The 20,138-nt window shown below is 40.7% G+C and overlaps 4 protein-coding genes across 6 annotated transcripts; 3 read left to right on the forward strand and 1 right to left on the reverse strand.

Annotated features, from left to right (window-relative positions):
• Window positions 1-19: 19 nt before the first annotated feature.
• On the forward strand, window positions 20-3,570 carry tcn2 (transcobalamin II). 2 transcript variants are annotated; one of them, XM_006784286.3, is made up of 10 exons: window positions 20-101; window positions 390-460; window positions 906-1,095; window positions 1,193-1,362; window positions 1,649-1,801; window positions 2,247-2,419; window positions 2,506-2,680; window positions 2,770-2,950; window positions 3,027-3,145; window positions 3,240-3,570. In XM_006784286.3, exons 2-10 carry the CDS (start codon window positions 403-405, stop codon window positions 3,299-3,301), a joined length of 1,281 nt encoding a protein of 426 aa, XP_006784349.2. In that variant the 5' UTR covers window positions 20-101; window positions 390-402; the 3' UTR covers window positions 3,302-3,570. The 2 variants fall into 2 exon arrangements, with proteins under 2 accessions (XP_006784349.2, XP_006784350.2); XM_006784287.3 differs by having other exon boundaries at window positions 21-101; window positions 393-460.
• A 1,689-nt stretch (window positions 3,571-5,259) lies between these two features.
• Window positions 5,260-9,054, forward strand: dguok (deoxyguanosine kinase). The gene is made up of 7 exons (XM_006784288.2): window positions 5,260-5,853; window positions 5,943-6,052; window positions 6,146-6,345; window positions 6,446-6,593; window positions 6,676-6,791; window positions 8,265-8,364; window positions 8,583-9,054. Exons 1-7 carry the CDS (start codon window positions 5,604-5,606, stop codon window positions 8,607-8,609), a joined length of 951 nt encoding a protein of 316 aa, XP_006784351.2. The 5' UTR covers window positions 5,260-5,603; the 3' UTR covers window positions 8,610-9,054.
• Window positions 9,055-9,445: 391 nt separating this feature from the next.
• spaw (southpaw) lies at window positions 9,446-11,174 on the forward strand. The gene is made up of 3 exons (XM_006784289.3): window positions 9,446-9,713; window positions 10,096-10,919; window positions 11,021-11,174. Exons 1-3 carry the CDS (start codon window positions 9,446-9,448, stop codon window positions 11,171-11,173), a joined length of 1,245 nt encoding a protein of 414 aa, XP_006784352.1. The 3' UTR covers window position 11,174.
• Window positions 11,175-15,126: 3,952 nt separating this feature from the next.
• Window positions 15,127-18,720, reverse strand: LOC102789359 (eukaryotic translation initiation factor 4E-binding protein 2-like). Of its 2 annotated transcripts, XM_087849135.1 has the most exons (4): window positions 18,542-18,720; window positions 18,255-18,424; window positions 15,836-16,024; window positions 15,127-15,665 (listed from the first exon to the last, which is right to left on the reverse strand). In XM_087849135.1, the coding sequence occupies exons 2-4, from the start codon at window positions 18,388-18,390 to the stop codon at window positions 15,634-15,636; spliced, it is 357 nt and encodes a 118-aa protein (XP_087705261.1). In that variant the 5' UTR covers window positions 18,391-18,424; window positions 18,542-18,720; the 3' UTR covers window positions 15,127-15,633. The 2 variants fall into 2 exon arrangements, with proteins under 2 accessions (XP_087705261.1, XP_006784353.1); XM_006784290.3 differs by having other exon boundaries at window positions 18,255-18,720.
• Window positions 18,721-20,138: the final 1,418 nt, after the last annotated feature.

The raw sequence follows: 20,138 nt of genomic DNA on the forward strand, positions 1-20,138 counted from the left end.
ATTGCATATGACCAGTCATGTGACAGTGAAATACTAGAAGCTGTTGTCCCAGCTCGTCTCGTCACTCGGCTGTGATTCTTCACTTTGGACGATCCGTGGAGGTAACACGCTGCTGTTTACAGGATATGTCAAAACAACGCTTTGATTTTATAATCATGTGATACTTATTGTCTGCAGTGATGCTGGCACACAATCCATGTCACTATAAATTAGTTATTTTTATATTTATTTTCTATTACTTGTACATGCCTTCCTCAAAGATCCTTGCATTTTTATCACCCGCAGTGACTGTATATCTGTTTTACTTTTACTGTTTTTGTTTTTAACTTTAACTGTTTAGCCGAGTTGAGTCATTTTCTGTGTGCCTTATTTTTGTATGTTTTAACCAGCAGGTTATCCAGAATGATAACTTTGGTGATAATCTCAGCACTGATTGGTTTTGCCTCTACCAAACCATGTGGTAAGTAGGCCGACTTTAAAAAGACGTCTTTACAAATTATTTTTTTTAAAAAAAAAGAAAAGAAAAGAAAACTTAACTATACTAAACTTCCTAAAGCTGCACTAACTCTGAGGCAACCCTGTTTGCAAATACACTTACTGACGAGTCTGGACATTCACAGATGTTGCAATTGCGTATTTTATGAATGCGAGTGATAAATTGTGTTGCTTGTTTACTTAGTTGTGCAGGATTAACAGTGAATGTGGCTCCTCTTTGGCCTTGATCTGCTGAGGGTGTTGAACGCAGTAGTGATGATTCTGTAAATTAGTCCTGCTGATGCAGCAGCTATGGTTTTGCAACACTTTCAAAAGTTCATGTAAATGTCAACAGCAGCAGAGCAGAGATACTTATAGGTTTTGTTTGTGTCAGGTGACTTTTTTTTTAAACCTATAAAGTTAAATTCCAGATACAGAAGGCTCCAACACTGAGCTGCTGCTTTCACTCAACAAGAATCTCCTTCGCTCTCTGGAGAGCCAGGAGGGACTTCCTAACCCCAGTGTCCACTTGGCATTACGCCTTTCCAATAACCACAACCTGGCCAAGGAGAGTGAACACCTCAACAGACTAAAAAATGAATTGCACAATGACATTCAAAGGTACACACACAACACACATTTATGCACACTTAAACACTTTCTATGAAGTCCTCTTTCTCCCCAATGTTCTCTACTGAGCCTTTTTTCCTCCTCTCAGCTCTCTCTCTAACAGTCAACCTGTGACTGGTGTGCTGGCGCTCTACAACCTGGCTTTAAAGTCCTCCTGCTATGATCTCAACACGGTCAGCTTCACTGTAAACGAGAGGAATGAAGCACTGCTGACACACCTGAAGAACCAGATGGAGCTGGAGAAAGAGCACATAGCCTGTAAGGTTTTTGTTTGTTTGTTTGATTTTTAGTTTCTGAAGGGCAATGGTTGTCATAAAAATTTTTCAGCAATCCTCTCCTTTTTGATGTGCTACAGTATCTGACCAGAGTTTACCTAATGTAGAGGACGGGGGTCATATTTCATAGTTTGTGAATTTAGCAGGGATAGAGTAACTTTCTGTCTAATTTCATCCAGACTGAAATGCCTCACAATTTCTCAAACATTGCTGTGAAGTTGTGGTTCAGTGTAATTTGGTTTAATTTGCTTCTTCTCTCCTGCATTCAGTCAGCCACCGCCCTTTGACCAACTATTACCAGTACTCCCTGGGTGTGCTCGCTCTCTGTGTGAGCGGCATCAGGGTCAACAACCATGTGACCAACAAACTCATCAAAGCAGCAGAACATGAGCAGTTCAAACATGGAGAGTCTGAGAGTGTGGGTGGGTGAAACATGCCTTAATGGTGTCTTTAGCTGTTAACATAAAGGTGAAATAATGATGCAGGAGTCACCCTGCTATTACCTACTAACAATCATGGGTTTAGGATAAATTAGTTTACCGCTGATGACATGATGACACGTGATGGAGTAAACATATATTCACTGCCGTGTTATATTTCAGATCAAAATCCACTGAGTTTGAAGCTGAGGCCACCTGATGGATATTTAACAGGAAGCTCTACATACAGTTTAGCTTTCAGTTCTTTGTCTATGCCACAGTTTGCTCTGGCGAAGCGGTTACCTCTTGTAGTGCTAGCTTAGCTCTCACTAAACATCTATATTAGTATGCTGTGAAAATGCTAAAAGCTTTTCACTTTGTATTTTAGCTTTGAATACAGCTGTAATGATGCAGTTGTGCTAATATTTTATCCAATTTCTCTCCTCAGATACGTATGCCATGGCTGGAATGGCACTCCAGTGTGTGAAGGACTCTGGTTGTCACATGCAAAACGCTGCTGGGCTGGACACCGCTCTTAGCAAGATCAAGCAGAAGCTTCTAGCCTCCCGCAGGGCTGATGGTCATATTGGTAATGAATTCAGCACAGGCCTTGCAGTTCAAGTAAGGATCCTCTCTCTCTCTCTCTTCAGAGACTTCTACAGAGCAATATCTTTGCAGCTGAAGTGTGTTTATTTGATGTGTTCAAGGCCCTGTTAGCAATGGGCAGTGAGGTTGCAGAGTGTGCCGCCTCAATGGAGGCCATGAGGACAGCTGCTAGAAGCAACGCATACCACAACCCCATGGCCATCTCTCAGACTCTGCCTGCTCTCCATCAAACATCCTACATGGCAGTTAAAAGCAAGGAGTGCCTCACTGAGGATAGTATGTGCAGCATCATTTCTACCCTCTTTGGCCACTTTAGGTTGTGTCTGTTGCCACTCTAACATTGTTATATGTGTACCTTCCTGCAGACACTCTGGTGCTTGAGCCCTTAGATCCTGTAGTGGTTTTACCAAACCAGGTCAAGGTGAATGTGATGGTGGAAGTGGTGACATCCAGCGGAGCGGCAGCACTTTACTCGGTGCATGTGCCAAAGGGCAGCTCCCTGCTAGAGGCTCTGGAACTGCTCAAGGAGGAAAATGTTGGCTTCACGTGAGTTCATGCCACTGCATTTTACCTTGCGTGTGATTGGCTGCAGTGAGTAGTCTCTGACGATGCTGTGTGGCAGGTTTGAGAAGGAGTCCAGCCTGTGGGGACCTTTCTTAAGCGTGGTGAATGGAGAGCAGGCCAGGCAAAGCGACCGCAGATACTGGCACCTCTCCTCAGATGGCACTGCACTCACTGAGGGTGGGTAGACACACACATGCATGCAAACACACTTTAGACTGTGACGCACAAACGAGGATTTTGTTGATCTGCTTTCACTGTGTCTCTCTGTCAGGTGTCGGCGATTTCAAGATCGAGGCGGCTCAAAGGATCACCATCAGAAACACGAGCTACTGATGTTCCAGCCAATCAGTGATTAGATGATCAGTACTTTAATCTTTATGAACTAATGATTACACCTAAATTGTCTCTTGGCATCATATATCAATAAATCCCACAATTACTTAACAGAATGTTTGCGTTTTAAGTAGATATGAAGATTGAACAAAAGTGTAATTAAGAGCTATTTCAACAAAGTTTGTGTTGAATATTTTTACTTTGGAAAACGTTTTTATGATTATAATATAATTACTACAAAATGTCAATTAAAATGACTTTTGTGATTATGCTCTTTTGAAGACATTTTTTAAGGACAATCTATTTGTATGCTTTTTATATTGTTACAAACAGTGACAGTTCATCTGAATTTTTTTATTTTTTATTTTTTTGAATGGCTTTTCAAAAGTGTGTAGTTTGAATAAAAATAATATAATAAAAATGCAGAATAAAAAAAAATGTAGTGCCTGTTTAGCGCCAAGCTTTCACACTGCGTTACTGCGTGCTGACTGCTGAGGTAAATTATTGTCTTACAGGCTAGGTTGTTTGCACTAATAAACAGGTGCCTTTGTTAACATGGCTCGAGTAGAGGTGTCAGTGCGCTAAGGTTGAAAATGGCATCTTTCATATTCATCTGGCAGAATAATTTATAGGAAAGTTTGTATCTATTTATTAAAGATTGGTTGAGGACCCTTTGCCACATGCATTGGCTGCATATAAACATCATTATATTACAGTTTACGGCCATATGCACATCATATATTGTAGGGTATGGCCCAAATTTACTAAGAAAGCTAGTGGAGTCGTCTGCGTGTGATGGGAAGGTGTGACGCTCACTAATATCTGCTGATTAGAGGCAACAAGCTAATTTTCGAACGCAGAAGCACGTGCTGGCCGTGGTCCTGAAACGTGACAACAACGTGAAAAATTAATGGCATTACGTTGAGTGTTTAATATATTTAAGGCGTTTTTGCGTAAAGAAATGGTGCTTTGCAACACTATGTGACGGTAAGAATTTCTGACAGGCGTTCAAGAAAATTAAAGAAGTGACTTTTGTTGGTGTTTCAGGTTATCTTTGATTTCCGCAGCAATCAGCATGCTGTTTGTCAGCAAGTGATGGGTTTTGATGGAGTCCATTTAAAAATGCATTATCAGGTTTAGTGAAACACTCTCCCTTTTAATCGCCTATACAGGCATCGAGACCAATGTAACTACTCTGCCCACACATTTAGGAAATCCCTACAACACATCTTTGTTTAGTTTGAGTTTAATGCTGGCGCCCTCATACCCTGTGCTTCAAATCAAACAAGTTTTTCTACAAAGGCACACGACCACAGGATACTTTATTTAGTTTATAGTTATCTTTAATTTTGATTTATTTTTTTATTGTTTGTTTGTTTTACTTTATTGTAGACACGCTGAATACAAACTACCGGATTACGCTAACTGGACAGGAAATTTAAACTTAAATCTCGTAAACTGGGAATTTCTTGGCCATTTAGCGAGATTACACCAGTGGAAATCTCTCAGTACATGTAAACAGAAAACTAAGAACACCTACAATATACATATTTAAAAAAAAACAAACCTCACAAACATGACGAATGTAAGTAACCCCCCCCCCCCCACAAAAAAAAAAAAAAAAACCCAACCCCCCAAAAAAAACGCTAAGCACCGAGGTTGAAATGCGTATGAAAAATTTACTGTGTGGAAAATAAATAAAGAATACATAAACTCTCGCGTTGTCACAAGAGAATGTACATTTATATACTCATTTAATATATTTAAAATATTTGTAATAATTAAATATAACTGTATTACTATATATATATATATATATATATATATAAAACTATATATCACATATATGCATTTATAAGTAGTCACCACCTCAAACTGTGCTGTCAGTTTACACAATTCTCGTTGTTTATGCTAGCAAAATATTGAAAGGCTTTTATTGCGAAAGTACACAACGTGAGCCGGAAGTGGTTTTCGTTGCTAACGCTACTGTTTGTAGCATGTGGAAAATAGGTACATGTGTTTTGAGCCGGTAATAGTCGTTTTTGTTTTTTTCCCTGACCCGAATTAAACGGACGTTGACCATTAATTCAACATTATAGCGGTGTTAGCTTCCACACCGCTATAACATTAGCTCTCCTTTGGTTACTGATGAACGCTCCTCGAGCTTACCTCACGTGGGGCTTCCAGCTAACGTCTGTCGTAACTTGATGCAAACTTTCATAACAGGTTCTGTAACTCATTTACCCACCGAATGACCTGCGGGTAAATGTGATTTTCCGGTATAGTTGTACTACCTGACGGGATGTCTGCGCCTTGTCGGTACGCTCTGTTCAGCATATATAATCAGCGAGCAGGTTTCACACAGGTCAGAAGATTGACATGCATCCAGTGGAAGAGCTCTGACTCCCTGATGAGAGGTGGATACACAGCCGTACTGAGAGCTATGGCAAATAAGAGAGGAAGCCTCACTTTATTTTCTTCGAGGTGCCTGTCAGGTTCAGCTGCGGATGCAAAAGCTCGGGTCAAGAGAGTTTCTATCGAGGGCAACATCGGTAAGAGTTTACAGATTGTCCCAGTTAGACTAATCTTATGTTGTATGTCTCTGTGCTGATCTCCTGCATTACCTGCTTTTTAATAACAGCTGTTGGAAAATCGACTTTTGCGAAACTCCTGCAGTCAGCTTGTGCAGACTGGGAGGTGGTGGCAGAACCTGTCAGCAAGTGGCAGAACATTGAGAGTGAGACATCAAAGGTGGGTATATTCACATCTTCATCTTTTTTGTTACAGAAATTAAAGGAAGGCAGGATGATACAGCTTACATTTGTCTGCTCGTGTCTTTGACAGGGCCAAGGTGTGCCCCCACAGACCACAGTCAGCAACCTGCTGCAGATGATGTACCAGGACCCTCAGCGCTGGTCATACACGTTCCAGACGTATTCCTGCATGAGCCGGCTCAGAACACAGCTGCAGCCTCCACCTGCACGCCTCCTCCAGTCAAAGGGAACACCTGTCCAGGTGTATGAGCGTTCAGTCTACAGCGATAGGTGAGTGAGTCACATTTACCAGAAGTATTTTCAACAAACTTATCAAAAATTTTGACAAGGATATATTGAAAATTAATTCTCCTGTATTATGTTTTCTCAGATATATCTTTGCTCTGAACATGTTTGAGCTGGGATGTATCAACACTACAGAATGGGCCGTCTACCAGGACTGGCATTCCCTCCTGGTGGAGCAGTTTGGACACCAGATGGAGCTAGAGGGCATAATTTACCTCAGCGCCCCACCAGAGGTATGGCACATGAAATTCAGTATTTTGTGCTCTGAGTGGAAGGTAATTTAGTGTCACACAAACAGTTTTGCATGTCTTTTAGAAATGCATGGAGCGCCTGCAGCATCGGGGAAGAGCAGAAGAGGAGGGCGTGAAGCTGGATTATCTGGATAAGTTGCACTCTCAACATGAGAGGTGGCTGGTTGAGAAAACGACCGAGTGAGTGAGAATAAGATTACACAGCTCTGATTATCTTTTGACTTTTTCCAGTGCTGTTGGCTGTTTTGGGGTGATACTTTAAGGTATATTTGGTCTTATAAGCCTTTTTACAGGGGGTCTCAACCCTGCAAATTCTGGGGGTCAACTGTACAATGAAGAAGGACCTGGGGCTTGGTGACATAACTTAAGGTTTAACCCCAGATTTTCTGGATTATGTGATTTATTGCCATCGTAATTTATTGCCATCGTAATTTATGCCGCACGCCTAACCAGAGGGGTGTACTACGAAAGAAGTTCAACAAAGCCAGGCTGTTTCAGGCATCATGTGACTCATCTTCCACACAGAAAGAGCCCTATAAGTGGCACTTACTCCAATCATGGATGTTATCAGATGATATTCATAAAATAGTGTTACAAAAATACAGTAAAATGCAACACTGTGACAAATAAGACAAGACTTTAATGCTGCAGAAAATTGTTAATCTGGTGAATTAACACAGTGTTAAGAATTTAAAAAAAAAAAAAAAATGAGTTAATAGATATATTTTAATGCTGAGGGCACTCTTGTTTTTAAGGTGATCATTCAGTTTTTTTAAAAATATAATAATAATTATAATATAATGCCAAATCACAACAGTCGTCTTGAGGCACTTTGTATTGTAAGGTAAAGACCCTACAATAATAGAGAGAAAACTTCAACAATCAGACTATGAGCAGGCACTTGGTGATGGTGGAAAGAAAAAACTTCCTTTTAACAGGAAGAAATCCCTGGCACAACCAGGCTCAGGGAAGCACGGTCATCTCCCACGAGAGGTGAGGGGAGAAAAATGGAACAAAAGACACACATTAGAGCTCTGGAACATAAGGTGAAATTAATTTGGTCTATTCAATAAACATTCTTAGTGCATGTTCTGCGTTCTATTAGCTGCAAAAGTAAATTAGAGTCAAGCGTAAATACATTTTCCAACTGCATGACCAACAGAATACTTGCATCCAGTTACCATGTCATGCACAGTTAGCTCCACCTTGTTACTAAGGTAAAACATGTTCCCCCAGCACTCTGCATTGCACTCAAAGCTGTAAATAATCAAATAACTGAAAATTGTGGCGCTTCCAGGTGATTTTAATGAGAAACTCTGAATGTGGTATGTGCTCAGTGTAGGTTAGCATGGCGATGTAGCCAGGTAAAAAGAGACTCGCCTTTGTGATACTGAGAACTCTGACTTTAAGCTGGAGATAGCCCGCTATCCCGTTAGTCTCCCTCTCCATTATGCTTACATGTAAAAAAGAGAAACTACACAAAGTAGTGATATCTAGCTGGTCTAAACTTTCTACTTTGAAACACAGTGGTGGCACAGTGCTTGCGTTCAGGTTGCTTGCAGCTGTTTGCTGTGAACAGCTGACGGTTCAGCAGTGTGTGGTCTGCTGTTAATGTCATAAAGTGCGTGATACAGCTTTGTTCTCTCCTTTCAGAATCCATTTTGAGAAGCTGAAGCAGATACCCGTCTTAAAACTTGATGCCAGCGTGGAATTTAAGAGTGACCCAGAGGCGCAGGAACAGTTTATCACGAAGGTGTGCTTGAATACCTACTGAATGGCATTTATTCCTAAAAGGTGCTGTGCCAGAGTTAACCACACGAGGGCACTGCTCTGATGTTGTGAATCACAATCTTTCACCCTGGGGTGGGGCATGTGAAGGTGTTTGAGCCAGTCAGCTGACATGTCTTTGTATGGATGATGTTTAATGTGTTTCTGATATGCTGTGATCCTAGTATGCCTGTTTGTCCACAGGTGAAGAACTTCTTTGATGCTTTATGAGAGGAGCCATCAGCAGCAGCACAGTGGGAAACAGATGAAACCAGCCAGACCTCCATATAAAGTCTTTATATAGATTAATACACAGACCTCTTTTTGATCAGCTTCTGGACCATATGATGTGAAACCCTGACACTTGAATGAATGAATACTTTAAAACCTTGTACTGTTATTTCCTGGTTACTTTTGAAACACACTTTGCAGTTATGAACATTACCACTTAAACTGTAGTTTACTGTTTATGTCTTTGGAGCTGTCTCTCTGAGTCAGCACACTTTTACAGCTTCTATAAATTATAAACTAATCTGTACTAGAACTGAAATTCACACAGTGTGTGTCTGTGTACTATTTTATAAACATATTTATAATCCTAACTCGTTGGAACAAGCAATTAAGACAAATGTTTCTTGCAGCTTGTTAATAAATAAAACATGTTTTTACATTTTAACGTTGAGTTGTCATTTTATAGTAGTCATTTTATTCTTATAAACTTTATTTGCATTAAGGAAATAGAAGGGTGCAAATTGCTGTGCAAGATTTTAATTGTTTTTAAATTGATTTTTGAAAGAACAGTTCATTTGATGGGACAATGACCTTGGATAAATGCTTTCTTCTTCTTCTTTTTCTGGCCCTCTGATGTGCTCTGATGATCAGAGGGGCTGTTCGGTTGCCTGGAGTGGCCAGGGGTCATCAAAGGGCAGCTGGCGGCTATAAAAGGCCTGCCTGGAGCTCCGTCTGCTCAGAGCATCATTTGAGCCTGAGAGCAGCTGGAGTAAAGGAGGAGATCTCTGCTTCTCTCTCTTCTCATTCCGGTGTTCACTTTGTGAGTTTCAGCTAAAATGGAAGTCCTGATAGTTTTCATCTGTGCTTTTGGAGTGGTTTCTTCTGCCCGGGGCCACAGATATCACACGGGACTCGAGAGCAGTTTGGCATTCAGAAATCTGTCAGCCGATCATCGCAGCGGATACCCTCTGTACATGATGCAGCTGTATCGCTCCTTCAGAAGTGCTGATTCCTCCTCATCGGTAGCTGTCAGCGACGTTACTGCACAAAGCGACAGCCTGTCAGTGCACAGTTTTGATTCTGTCAAAAGCCTGATGGCCAGAGGTGAGTAAACAGCTGAATTATGTTTTTCATGTTGCTCGTTGGTTGTTAAATTTGCTATTTAATGTATGAGTTGGTTTCTCTGTGCACTGAATCCTCCAGGAGCTCTTTGACTGGTCGATTGTCTGTGCTATCAGACCCTCCCTTTTACGACCCAGCAAGTGTCAAAGTGCTTATTCGAACTTTAAAGGCTTGCCCTGTTTTATGTGGGGAGGTTGTATATTAGCCCTCAGACGTCCTTGCACAGGGGGGTCCAATACACATCCTGTCCTGTTCACCCTCTCACTCCAGTGTTTTGACATTTGTCCACAGATCTGGTTTGTCCAGATTCATCCCAGACTGCAGTGTGTGAATCTGAAGTCTCACTTGCGTGTCTCATTTTCAGGCTGCCATCAAGAGGGCGAAAAGTGGACCGTCACATTTGACATGTCATCCATCTCTACCAGTGAGCTTGTCCAGCTGGCAGAGCTGCAGATCAGACTACCAGCTTTCTCTGCCTCTGAGCGTGCCACTGTGGATTTATATCACTCCCGGAAGCAGAGCTGTGACCTGGATGACACATCGTGCCAGGAGGAGCGTCTTTTCTTAGGGAGCTTTGGCACATCGCCCAGCAGCACAAAGTCCTCCTGGAAGGTGTTCAATGTGACCAGTCTTTTAAAATACTGGCTATACCAGGGAGACGAAGTGCAGAGCCGAGAGGCTTCGGGAGAGCCTGAGACTCAGTATGGGAGTGGTGCTGGGGATGGAGTGGAGAAAACCAGAAAGTCTCTATTCACAACTTTAGGACTGAGGCAGAGAAAAATCCCCCATCCAACCACAAACCAGGTCATGATGGTGATCTTCTCCAAACATAAGGAGGGCCATGCAGCGTACAGTCTCATTCACACTGTGGAGAACTCCAAGTATGTGTCCATGGACAAAGAGGGCAGCGACATTCAAAGTCGGCGCCACAAAAGGAACAGAATGGAAAGGATGCGAGTAGCTGGTGTACCTGCACCTACTGTGGCTCCAGCACCATCAGCAGCAGCAGCAGCAGAGCAGGTCCAGAGACCGCTGTGCCGAAAGGTAGACATGTGGGTGGACTTTGACCACATCGGCTGGGATGAGTGGATTGTGCATCCGAAGCGCTACAACGCATATCGCTGTGAGGGAGAGTGCCCTACACCCCTGGACGAGTCGTTCAGTCCCACCAACCATGCATACATGCAGGTAAGCTCGCAGATTAAAGAGTTTCACTGAACTATTTCTAAACTCAAAATAAAAAAATCCTATAGTTGCTCATTTATTCGTGTAAATTATTTCATTTTCAGAGCCTGTTGAAACATCACCACCCAGAAAGAGTGACCTGCCCGTCCTGCGTGCCAACGCGCCTCAGCCCCCTCTCCATGCTGTACTTTGAGAACGATGATTTGACTCTGCGGCATCACGAGGACATGATTGTTGAGGAGTGCGGGTGCCACTGAAGCCCCCACCCCATCACCGCCCCAGCTTACACCTAGACACACAGACCTGCTTTGTTTGCGGTCTATTAACTGAACATTAACCGACCATAAACTTTAACTCAGATGTTTTTTTTTTAATTGCTTCGATGTATAAATGAATACTAAAATATCAATGTTATTGAGATGAAATGACTCAACGTATATATATTTCATCCATACTGGGTGATAAACTAATATTTTTCTATCTTTTGTGTTATTTATGCATTATCATGTAAATTCTGTACATAAAATATGAAACGTATATTAAAATTTTTTATTTTGACGTAAGTGTGCTGTTTTATGTTGTTTTAAAATATTTTTCTTCACCCGTTTGTATATATTTTTACTTATAAGGTGAACATTTTTAACAAACCCTTTATTAAACATTAAAAAAAGGCTCATACATATTCACAAAGGTTTTTTTTCCTAATTCAAAGTTAAATGAAAATGTATTTATTTAGTTGAAAATAAATCACGCCTCATTTATTTGTAAAAATTAAATATATATATCAGCACCACCGGTTTATCTGGTGTAAGCTTTAAATAGCATTTAATTTGTTGCCACTTCCATTAAATCTCCCAGTAGTAGCTACAAAGCTAAACGGGCACACTTTGTTCTTAATGTTCCTCGGATGACAGATCTGTTTGGGTTAACAAATAAAAGGCAGAGTGTGCATCCACCTCTTAATCCGTTGCTAGCATCCAGCAACTTAGTATATTGGCCTTTCTCACCTCCCCAATCCACATCTTGGTCCTGTTAAAGTGCACACATCATCAGAGGTCATTAGCGTCGTCCTCCCTGGCCGGGCACGCTGGGTGGAACAACGCAAACCACACTGAAGGATGGACCGGTGGGTGAGAAAAGGCAGTACTACTTGTTTATCCTGGTGAGGAGGGGGTTGGACAGCCAGGAAGCTGAGGTGACAAGGAGATCATTCATGGGAGGGAGTAGAAAGACTGCACCTGAAGGGTGACGCTACTGTGGAGGAAAGACAGGCCGGACTGGAAGTGATCAGCTGAAACTATTCAATCCACACATCCACCCAAGACAAGACCAGACCGAGTAGTATTTCAGGATTTGTCCACGTGTTTTTCTTTTCTTTTCTTTCCTGGTTTTTTTTTTTTTTTTTTTTTTTTTTTTTTGCAGAGGTAAGTTTTGCAATCAGGACCTTTTTTTTTTGGCACTCACTACCAGTGTTGGTCAAGTTACTTGAAAAAAGTAATCAGTAATTAATTACTGATTACTTCCCCAAAAAAGTAATCCCGTTACTTTACTGATTACTTATTTTCAAAAGTAATTAATTACTTAGTTACTTAGTTACTTAGTTACTTTTTAAAAACATGATTTACAACCTGAATAGGTGATAAAGCGATAGATCTTTCAGCCCAATTCTACTTTTTCTACATAATCCATCATACAAAATGTAATCAAATGGAAAAGTCTCTTTTTAAAACTTGTTTTGTTAGTTTTAATCTTTTAACTTTATGCATGAAGCAAAATTTTAATTATATGCACCATTATCTGACTGGAAGAAATTAGTTTAACATTTAAACCTATTTTCTGCACATTCCAGCACATAATAAATATATATATATATTTTTTTATTTTTTTGTGTTTACACTCACTCTTTCAGATGCAAGTAAAACACAGCAGAAAATAAATAAAGTCAAAGACTAGCGGTCCTTTTGCTCTATTTTCACCTGTAAAGCAGGAGTAGAGTAGGCGGAGGTTTATCCTGGTGCAGGTGTGCTGCAGCGGTCAGTGGAAGGATACCGCAGTTTCTCTGTGAGTTTCCCATTACGTCGTAGCTACTCGGTGCTTGCTTGGAAGTTTAGGGGTTTTTTTTCGCTGTAAAAAGAAGTTTTCTTCCCAAGCACAGCGGACACTAATGTTTTTGTCACTTTTTACGGAATCAAACTCAAAGTAAGGTCAGTACTTCCACGCTTTAAACGCTGCACGCTCATACTCTCTCCGCACTCGATATATGATCCATTGTTGATCTGCACACAGCTGTTGTCACGAACATCACACTCGCTTACGTCACTGTCATGAGACATTCTCGCAAGAAAATCACGGTTTTAGTAACGCAGTAACGCAGCGTTCCTACGGGAAAGTAACGGTAATCTAATTACCGTTTTTGCAATAGTAATCCCTTACTTTACTCGTTACTTGAAAAAAGTAATCGGATTACAGTAACGCGTTACAAGTAACGCGTTACTGCCCATCTCTGCTCACTACAAATGAACCCGGAGCGCATCCATTTTTAATCCACTCAATGATTTGAGCTTTATTTATATTTATTCTAATGATGATTCTCTACAGAGCCGCTTACACCACAGGCTGAAAGTAGAAACGCATTTGTACAGTCTCGCACATGCAAGAGTATTCATAACGAAAGAGTGTTTTATTGCTACAGCGCTGTGCAAAAGTCTTGCACCACCCCTTATTTCTTCATATTTGGCAAGGACAGTGGGAAACAGTTGCAGTGATTTATGCATTTAGGCTACATGCAAACATACATAAAAATCCAGCAGCAAAAAACTGAATTGTACAATTCTAACGAATTTGAAAGTCAATATTTGTTATGAGCACCTTTATTCTTTGACACAACCTGAACCCTTTTTGGCAGCTTTCTTGTTATTTCTTTAAGTAGTCTTCAGGAATAGCTTTCAGGCTTCTTGAAAGACATTCAAAGCTCTTCTTTTATATTCTCTGTCGAGATCCCACACTGCTTCAGTAATATTGAGGTCTGGGCTCTGTGGAGGTCAGTCAGTGACTGATTGTGTATCACAGCGTGTTTCTCTATATGGCATTGATTTTACTCTGTATGTATCAAAAAATCTGACAGGACTTTTCTGTGTTCAGAATTATTTCAGTTTTGATGAGATTTCCAACACCACACATAACTCCAAAACCCATGACAGAGCCTCCACCCTGTTTCACAGATGGCTGTAGACACTCAGTGTTGGACTCTCCTGTCCTCCTTTGTACACAGTGATGATTTGAACCAAGACATCTGTATTTATCACTCTGTCACACCTGTTGACACAGATCTTCAGTCCACTTTTTGTACCACAGCCTTTCCTCCACTTCCCTTCTTAAATAATGGCTTCTTCACAGCCGCCTTCCACTGAGATCATTCCCGGTGAGGCTTCAGTGGACGGTAGATGGATCAACTGCAGGGTCAGATACATCTCTGCGTCAGGTTTTTGCGAGATTATCTATTTCTTGGGAACATTACTTTCACTTTGGAATAACTTTGTTCATGCAAAAAATACAATGTTAACACAGTCTGTTAAACTGTGTTACCTTTGGGATTTTTCATCGATCCAATTGAAATTTGTTTTAGTAACGAAAGCTTTTAACAAAGTGCCAAAAGACACAAATTAAAACTGGTTCTTTGTTCAAGAGCATTTTAAAACGTTATAAAAAAGTCTGGAATCAAAACTTAAAGAAATGAGTGTTGGCTTTAAACTTCGCACATTACTGGATGCAAGATTTTAAAAATGTGAAACATCTTTTAGATCAAACAATGAGAAGTTCAGTGAAACACCATCTATTCCGGCACATTTATTCATAAGCAGTTCACAGTGAAGCGAATCAACAACGTGCCAGTGACAGAAGTGGAATCGTAAATGTTGAATGGAAGGAAGGAGTTCCTGCCTGATGTGTTGTACAGTTGCATATTGACCTCTCTGTAAACAGCCCACTGACTGAGGTTATCAGCCTCCTGCGAGCTCAACGTGGAATTCCTCTGAACCAGAGTGACGCAGGAGGTGCAGCAGGCTGCAAGACTTGTCACTTTGAAATGTATATTAGCTTTTCACTTAAACATCTAAACCGCTGACATTATTTGATTTCAGATGGCGCCATTCAAGTTCGAAAAAACACAACTGATTTGACAGAAAGACTCAGTGAACACATGACGCAGAGATAAAGTCTGAATGGTGTTTGCTTTAATTTCTTTTTTAAAATCACCATAAAATAGCGAAATATCTGATTCAAAATGTCATCAACAAATTTCTGTTTTACATTCTTTACACTTCAGGTGAAGCGCTCGTTTATGAGAGCAATACTGGAAGACTGTATCTAAAGAGAGGTTTTGCACTGAAATAAAAGCACATCGTGTGAAAACCGTTCTGGAATGGTTAGAAATTCGGACAATTCGATTCTCATTTTCACTGACTTGTTTTATTACCGAGCGATGAGGCATTGTTGGTGTTAAGCACTTCTCAGTGTTCGTTTTAAACTCGCAGCCACTACCTGAAGGCACACTTTTTGTTACACACAAACCAGGCCGAAACCTTGAGGCAGACAGTAAAAGTGTAATTACAGATCCAAAAAATGAAGCCGACAGAGATAAGATCCTGTCTACATGGAGTAGGTGGTGGTAGGGGGGGAGACGGTACCCCTCTCTTCACAGCACTTTGTTGGGCTTCACCTAGATGTCCATTTCAAACTGTGCGTCATCACCTTTGAAAAGAAAAATAAGTAAACAATAAATGTAGGGTGGAGATGGATGATGATTTGTAGGCTTCAGCGCTGTATTGCTCGCATGGGTTCTACATCATAATGCAGAAAATAGATGGATGGACTTTAAGTGCAACATCCATCCTGTGATGTGTGTATAGGTGTGAACATACCAGCAGTGCTACTGTTCGGAGCAGCGGTGTTGTTGTTCAGTAGTTCTCCATTTTGAGTGTTCTTGCGGGTGTCCTTGGAGGCAGGGCTGGTCACTCCTGGAATGACTGGCAGGTTGGCAGGAGGGGTCCTGGCCAACGGAGAACTGCGACAGTCCAGCAGGAACTTGCGTTCGTAGATGATCCTGGTACCTTTTGTGATCGCAGGTGGGAAAAATAAAGGATGATTATCAGATGCGCAGCATTGAGAGATCAAACAGAGCACTGAGGCCACACTCGCACTGACTGGGATCAGCTGCTTCATCAAATTCCTGTATTTTAACTTGACCTGTGTGCCACAATAGACGTGATTACAATATGAAAACAGGCATTTCTTCAAAATCTTGCTGTCTGTACTTTATCTTCACGCAGTAACTAGAAGGACGTTGCAGCATATATGTGGCAATGTTATTACTAATTATGCTGCTGCTCTCTTACGGCTGTTGTTATGACCTGCAACGCTTCAGCTGTTGTATATTATGTATACTGTCGCACAATGAGCCAGTCTGAATGAACACAACACACACACACTCCTTGGCTTCCAGTTGTGATAATGAACCAACTGATTTACTTTCTGCTTTAACGCAACTAAACTTGAAGAAAAGCTTCGTGATGAAAAGCTTTGTGAACAGCAAAGTGTAGAGTTAATAAACACAGTTTTAACATTTGGTGCAAAAGGAACATGTGGCCTTTTTAAGGCAGTATGTTATATTTGCACATTCGCCTAACAAGCAAAAGTCCCTTATGCTATGGGTCAGCATTAAATATGTCCCACTGACTCAGAGAAATTGGTCCATGCTTTCATATCAAGCAGGTTAGATTATTGTAACTCTATTTTCAGGGCTGCCCAAATCATGAACATGACAGCTTCAGGTCATTCAACCAGATTCCTTACAGCTACACAGAAATCCGACCACATTACCCAGTACTGAAATCACTTCATTGGCTTCCAGTACAATATAGAATTGCTTTTTAAATCCTTCTGTTATCTCACAAATCTCTCACCGGTTCATGCCCTGCTCATCTGGTGCAGATCTTGTAACTGTTCCCAGAGTCAGACCTCAGTCTGAGGTTGCTCTCATTACTGGGGTCCTGCTCTTTGGAACAAGCTGCCTGCTGATCTGAGATCAACTACAACTGTGCACATATTCAGAATCCTATTTATTTACCTGGGCTTACACTTAACAGGTGCTGTTGTTTTGTTTATGCTGTTTTCACTGGCATAAAGCCTCATAAACCTGCTCAGGTATGATTTTGTCTTCTTTTTTTCAGGAAAATGATTTATTTAATCTTGCTGTCTGCTGCTATCAGACTCTTTAACTCATCCACTTGAGTCAGATCCACATGTACTGAAACAGAAAACATAGCTCACTGCACGCTGTCACTTTTTGTACACCACAACGTATGCTTGCACACCACCTGTGTGCTTACACACAGGTGGCCTGTAATATGCCAGAAACATTAGTGCTAATACCTTATTTTATATGAAGTGTAGAAATACTTGACAACTCAATCCTCTGGGATTAATAAGGTTTCTCTCATTCTCATTCTTTGTTAACCACATTGAGGTTACATGTAATGAAATGTGCTATATTAAAAAATAGTTTTTGCTAAATATGCTACCTGCATTGATATAATATATTTTTACTATACTATTCTTTATAATCTCCCTTAGAAGAACTGTGTCCCGACCAATTAAGGGAACACATCACAATATGAAAATAAATCATCGTCAGACAGACACACAGGTCCCCTGTTCCTATTCAGCAGTTTGATACTGGTTTTTAAAAATAGTTATATCCGTTTAATAATGACCCAGTGTTGCTTTTATAAGGTAGTTATTAACACTGTGTGACGCACAAAACCCTGGAAAAAGGATGAAGTGACACCTTTTAGTGTAATTATACAGTGTTACTCTAACCTTTAGATTACCTTTACTGAGTTAAACCTTGTGTCTGCAGCAGGTTTAGGTGGACAGCCCTCAGAAGCAGGGACCTCTAGAGGAATTTAAATGATCTCTACAGTAAACCGAGCAGCTCTGCTGGCTGACCGTGTGACAACAGTGCGTTGAACCCAAACTTTAGACTGCAGCTAAGCTACAGACAGACGCTCACTATCTTAATTAAGACCGTCATGTCTAAACAACCTGTTCCTTCATCACTTCAGAGTCCGCATTTCTTTGCATTTCCTCTTTTCAAGTAAACACTTGCTCGCTAGCTTTAGCGGTTAGCTTAGCAGAGCTACAGCAGACCTCATGGAGTTAGCCTAAGCTGCAGACAGACAGAGCGGCTCCAAAGTGGATAAGAGTACAAGTCATGTGTGTCCGGAGAGCAGATCTCCTCGGCACTCTTGAATGAATATGACAAATAACAACACGGCGTACCGCCGGGGGTCGTGCTGAACAGAGTCCCTCCCGGGGTGGTGGAGTAGTCGTGGGGCATGTGCTCCGCGTCGTTGATCGTCACCCTCCTGATCGACGGGATGGCCTTAGCGGTGGTCTTCTGGCAATCGGTGGACATCTTCTCCCAACTACAATAAACTAATACTAACTAACTAATTAATATCAAACAAGCACAAAGTCTTGGTTTTAAAAAGCCACGCCGAGCCGGGGTTTCGGGTATGGCTTTGACTCAACTAAATGACTACTGTCGGATAAATAAAAATAAATACCTCGTTTTCATAAGTGCAAACAGTGGAAGGCTGGACCTAAAACAGTCACATTACATCAAGCACTCACACACACGAACTAATGTCCAGGATCTTTGTTTAAAAGGACCTGAGCACACGTTCCTCCGCTCTCACTCTGCCTGCCTCAACATGCACACAAAACAACACAGCAGGCTGCAGGAGAGAAGGCTCCAGAGGTGCACAAAAAACAGCCAACTGCGCCCCCTGCTGGCACTAAAGGACTGCGCACTCTGCGATGTTCAAAACTTCACCGGCTATAACTGTCATAATAAAAACAGCATAATAAGACGTTTTTAAAAACAGTGTTTTTTCAAAACAAGTCGAAAAGCATTATTTACAGACAATATAAACATTAATAAGATGATAACATACATACTGTTCTGTGCAGTTCCTAGGTCAGCACTCATTTCTTTTTCGCTTCTCTTCTATATTTTGCTTGAAAAATTGGAAATACGTGTACTGATTTATTGAAACACGTGCAAACATGCATGGAAATGTTCTATATGAGACTAAAATAGAATTTGTGCAGTTCTGATGAGCTAATGAGCGTGAAAATCAATAAAGCGGTCTTCAGGAATAGATGCCCAAAGTAAATAATAATAATGTTGATATCTTCTCATCTTCTTGTCTTCTTTTGTCGTCCACTTGTCCAGTTTCCTCAGATTCCTTAAGGAGGCATTGCGCACCACGCCAGATTATTCCATATATATATATATATATATATATATATATATATATATATATATATATATATATATATATATATATATATATATGGGAATCACCTTGTTTGTGAAAAAAATACTATTTTATTCCTGCAAAATTGTTTCTTTGCTAAGTTTCCTGTTCCCTTTAGTTAGGTGCTGTTTTATGCTTGAACAACTCATTGGTCAATGTTAAGAGGCTTAACAAACACAAAAGACATTCTTCCAAAATGATCTGGTAGTGAAAAAGGAGCCAGTGTCCAAAGAAAAGCTTTGAACGACCATCAGAAAATCTGGAGAAATATGGCCATGTTAGTAAAAAACAAAATAAAAAAGAACAAGAGCAAAATTTGCGGGATTGAAGGACAATTCTGAAGTAAATGCATTTTTTCTTATTTTTTTATGAGAAGAAAAGGTGTCAGCAGGAGATTCCACAACCGAGAAGCCTTAAAATTTAAACCTTTAGCTTAAAGGTTTGAGGAACCTCAGATCAGGAAGTTGCAGAACCGATCCTCTACAAGCCTCAAACGTGACCATCAAATGTCAAAATCAGCTCTAATACATACTGGGAGATTTTAAAACATGTGTGATGTGTCACAAAAAGAGAAAAAAAGATTTATAAAATTGTTTCCACAAGCCGGTGTAAGTGTTGCTTCCATTTGTTTGTTTACTTTACTTCCTCTGTGGCGTTTCAAATGAGCATCTTCCCTTCCTCCCTTTTTTTTTGTTCTTTGTAAAGATCCAGCAAGTCAAGATCATCTTCATACAGCATGCACAGCTACACACCTTAAATTTCAGCATGTTTATAAAATTGACTTTGTGATGACTGTCATGGATGACGTGCCACACAGAAAATCACACACAATATACACAAA

The sequence above is a fragment of the Neolamprologus brichardi genome, chromosome 12, assembly GCF_056152115.1.
Source record: "Neolamprologus brichardi isolate AB-2024 chromosome 12, ASM5615211v1, whole genome shotgun sequence".
NCBI classification, from domain to species: Eukaryota; Metazoa; Chordata; class Actinopteri; order Cichliformes; family Cichlidae; genus Neolamprologus; species Neolamprologus brichardi.

What these genes read in the sequence shown, in the direction of transcription:
- tcn2 (XM_006784286.3), top strand. Translation starts at nt 403, where the DNA reads ATGATAACTTTGGTGATAATCTCAGCACTGATTGGTTTTGCCTCTACC. An exon ending in GGAGAAAGAGCACATAGCCT is followed by an intron (nt 1,363 to 1,648) that starts GTAAGGTTTTTG and finishes TCCTGCATTCAG; the next exon opens with TCAGCCACCGCCCTTTGACC. An exon ending in GCACAGGCCTTGCAGTTCAA is followed by an intron (nt 2,420 to 2,505) that starts GTAAGGATCCTC and finishes GATGTGTTCAAG; the next exon opens with GCCCTGTTAGCAATGGGCAG.
- dguok (XM_006784288.2), top strand. Translation starts at nt 5,604, where the DNA reads ATGTCTGCGCCTTGTCGGTACGCTCTGTTCAGCATATATAATCAGCGA. An exon ending in TTCTATCGAGGGCAACATCG is followed by an intron (nt 5,854 to 5,942) that starts GTAAGAGTTTAC and finishes TTTTAATAACAG; the next exon opens with CTGTTGGAAAATCGACTTTT. An exon ending in ACCTCAGCGCCCCACCAGAG is followed by an intron (nt 6,594 to 6,675) that starts GTATGGCACATG and finishes CATGTCTTTTAG; the next exon opens with AAATGCATGGAGCGCCTGCA.
- spaw (XM_006784289.3), top strand. Translation starts at nt 9,446, where the DNA reads ATGGAAGTCCTGATAGTTTTCATCTGTGCTTTTGGAGTGGTTTCTTCT. An exon ending in CAAAAGCCTGATGGCCAGAG is followed by an intron (nt 9,714 to 10,095) that starts GTGAGTAAACAG and finishes TCTCATTTTCAG; the next exon opens with GCTGCCATCAAGAGGGCGAA. An exon ending in CCAACCATGCATACATGCAG is followed by an intron (nt 10,920 to 11,020) that starts GTAAGCTCGCAG and finishes TTTCATTTTCAG; the next exon opens with AGCCTGTTGAAACATCACCA.
- LOC102789359 (XM_087849135.1), bottom strand. Translation starts at nt 18,390, where the DNA reads ATGTCCACCGATTGCCAGAAGACCACCGCTAAGGCCATCCCGTCGATC. An exon ending in GTTCAGCACGACCCCCGGCG is followed by an intron (nt 16,025 to 18,254) that starts GTACGCCGTGTT and finishes CGATCACAAAAG; the next exon opens with GTACCAGGATCATCTACGAA. An exon ending in TCCGAACAGTAGCACTGCTG is followed by an intron (nt 15,666 to 15,835) that starts GTATGTTCACAC and finishes TTCTTTTCAAAG; the next exon opens with GTGATGACGCACAGTTTGAA.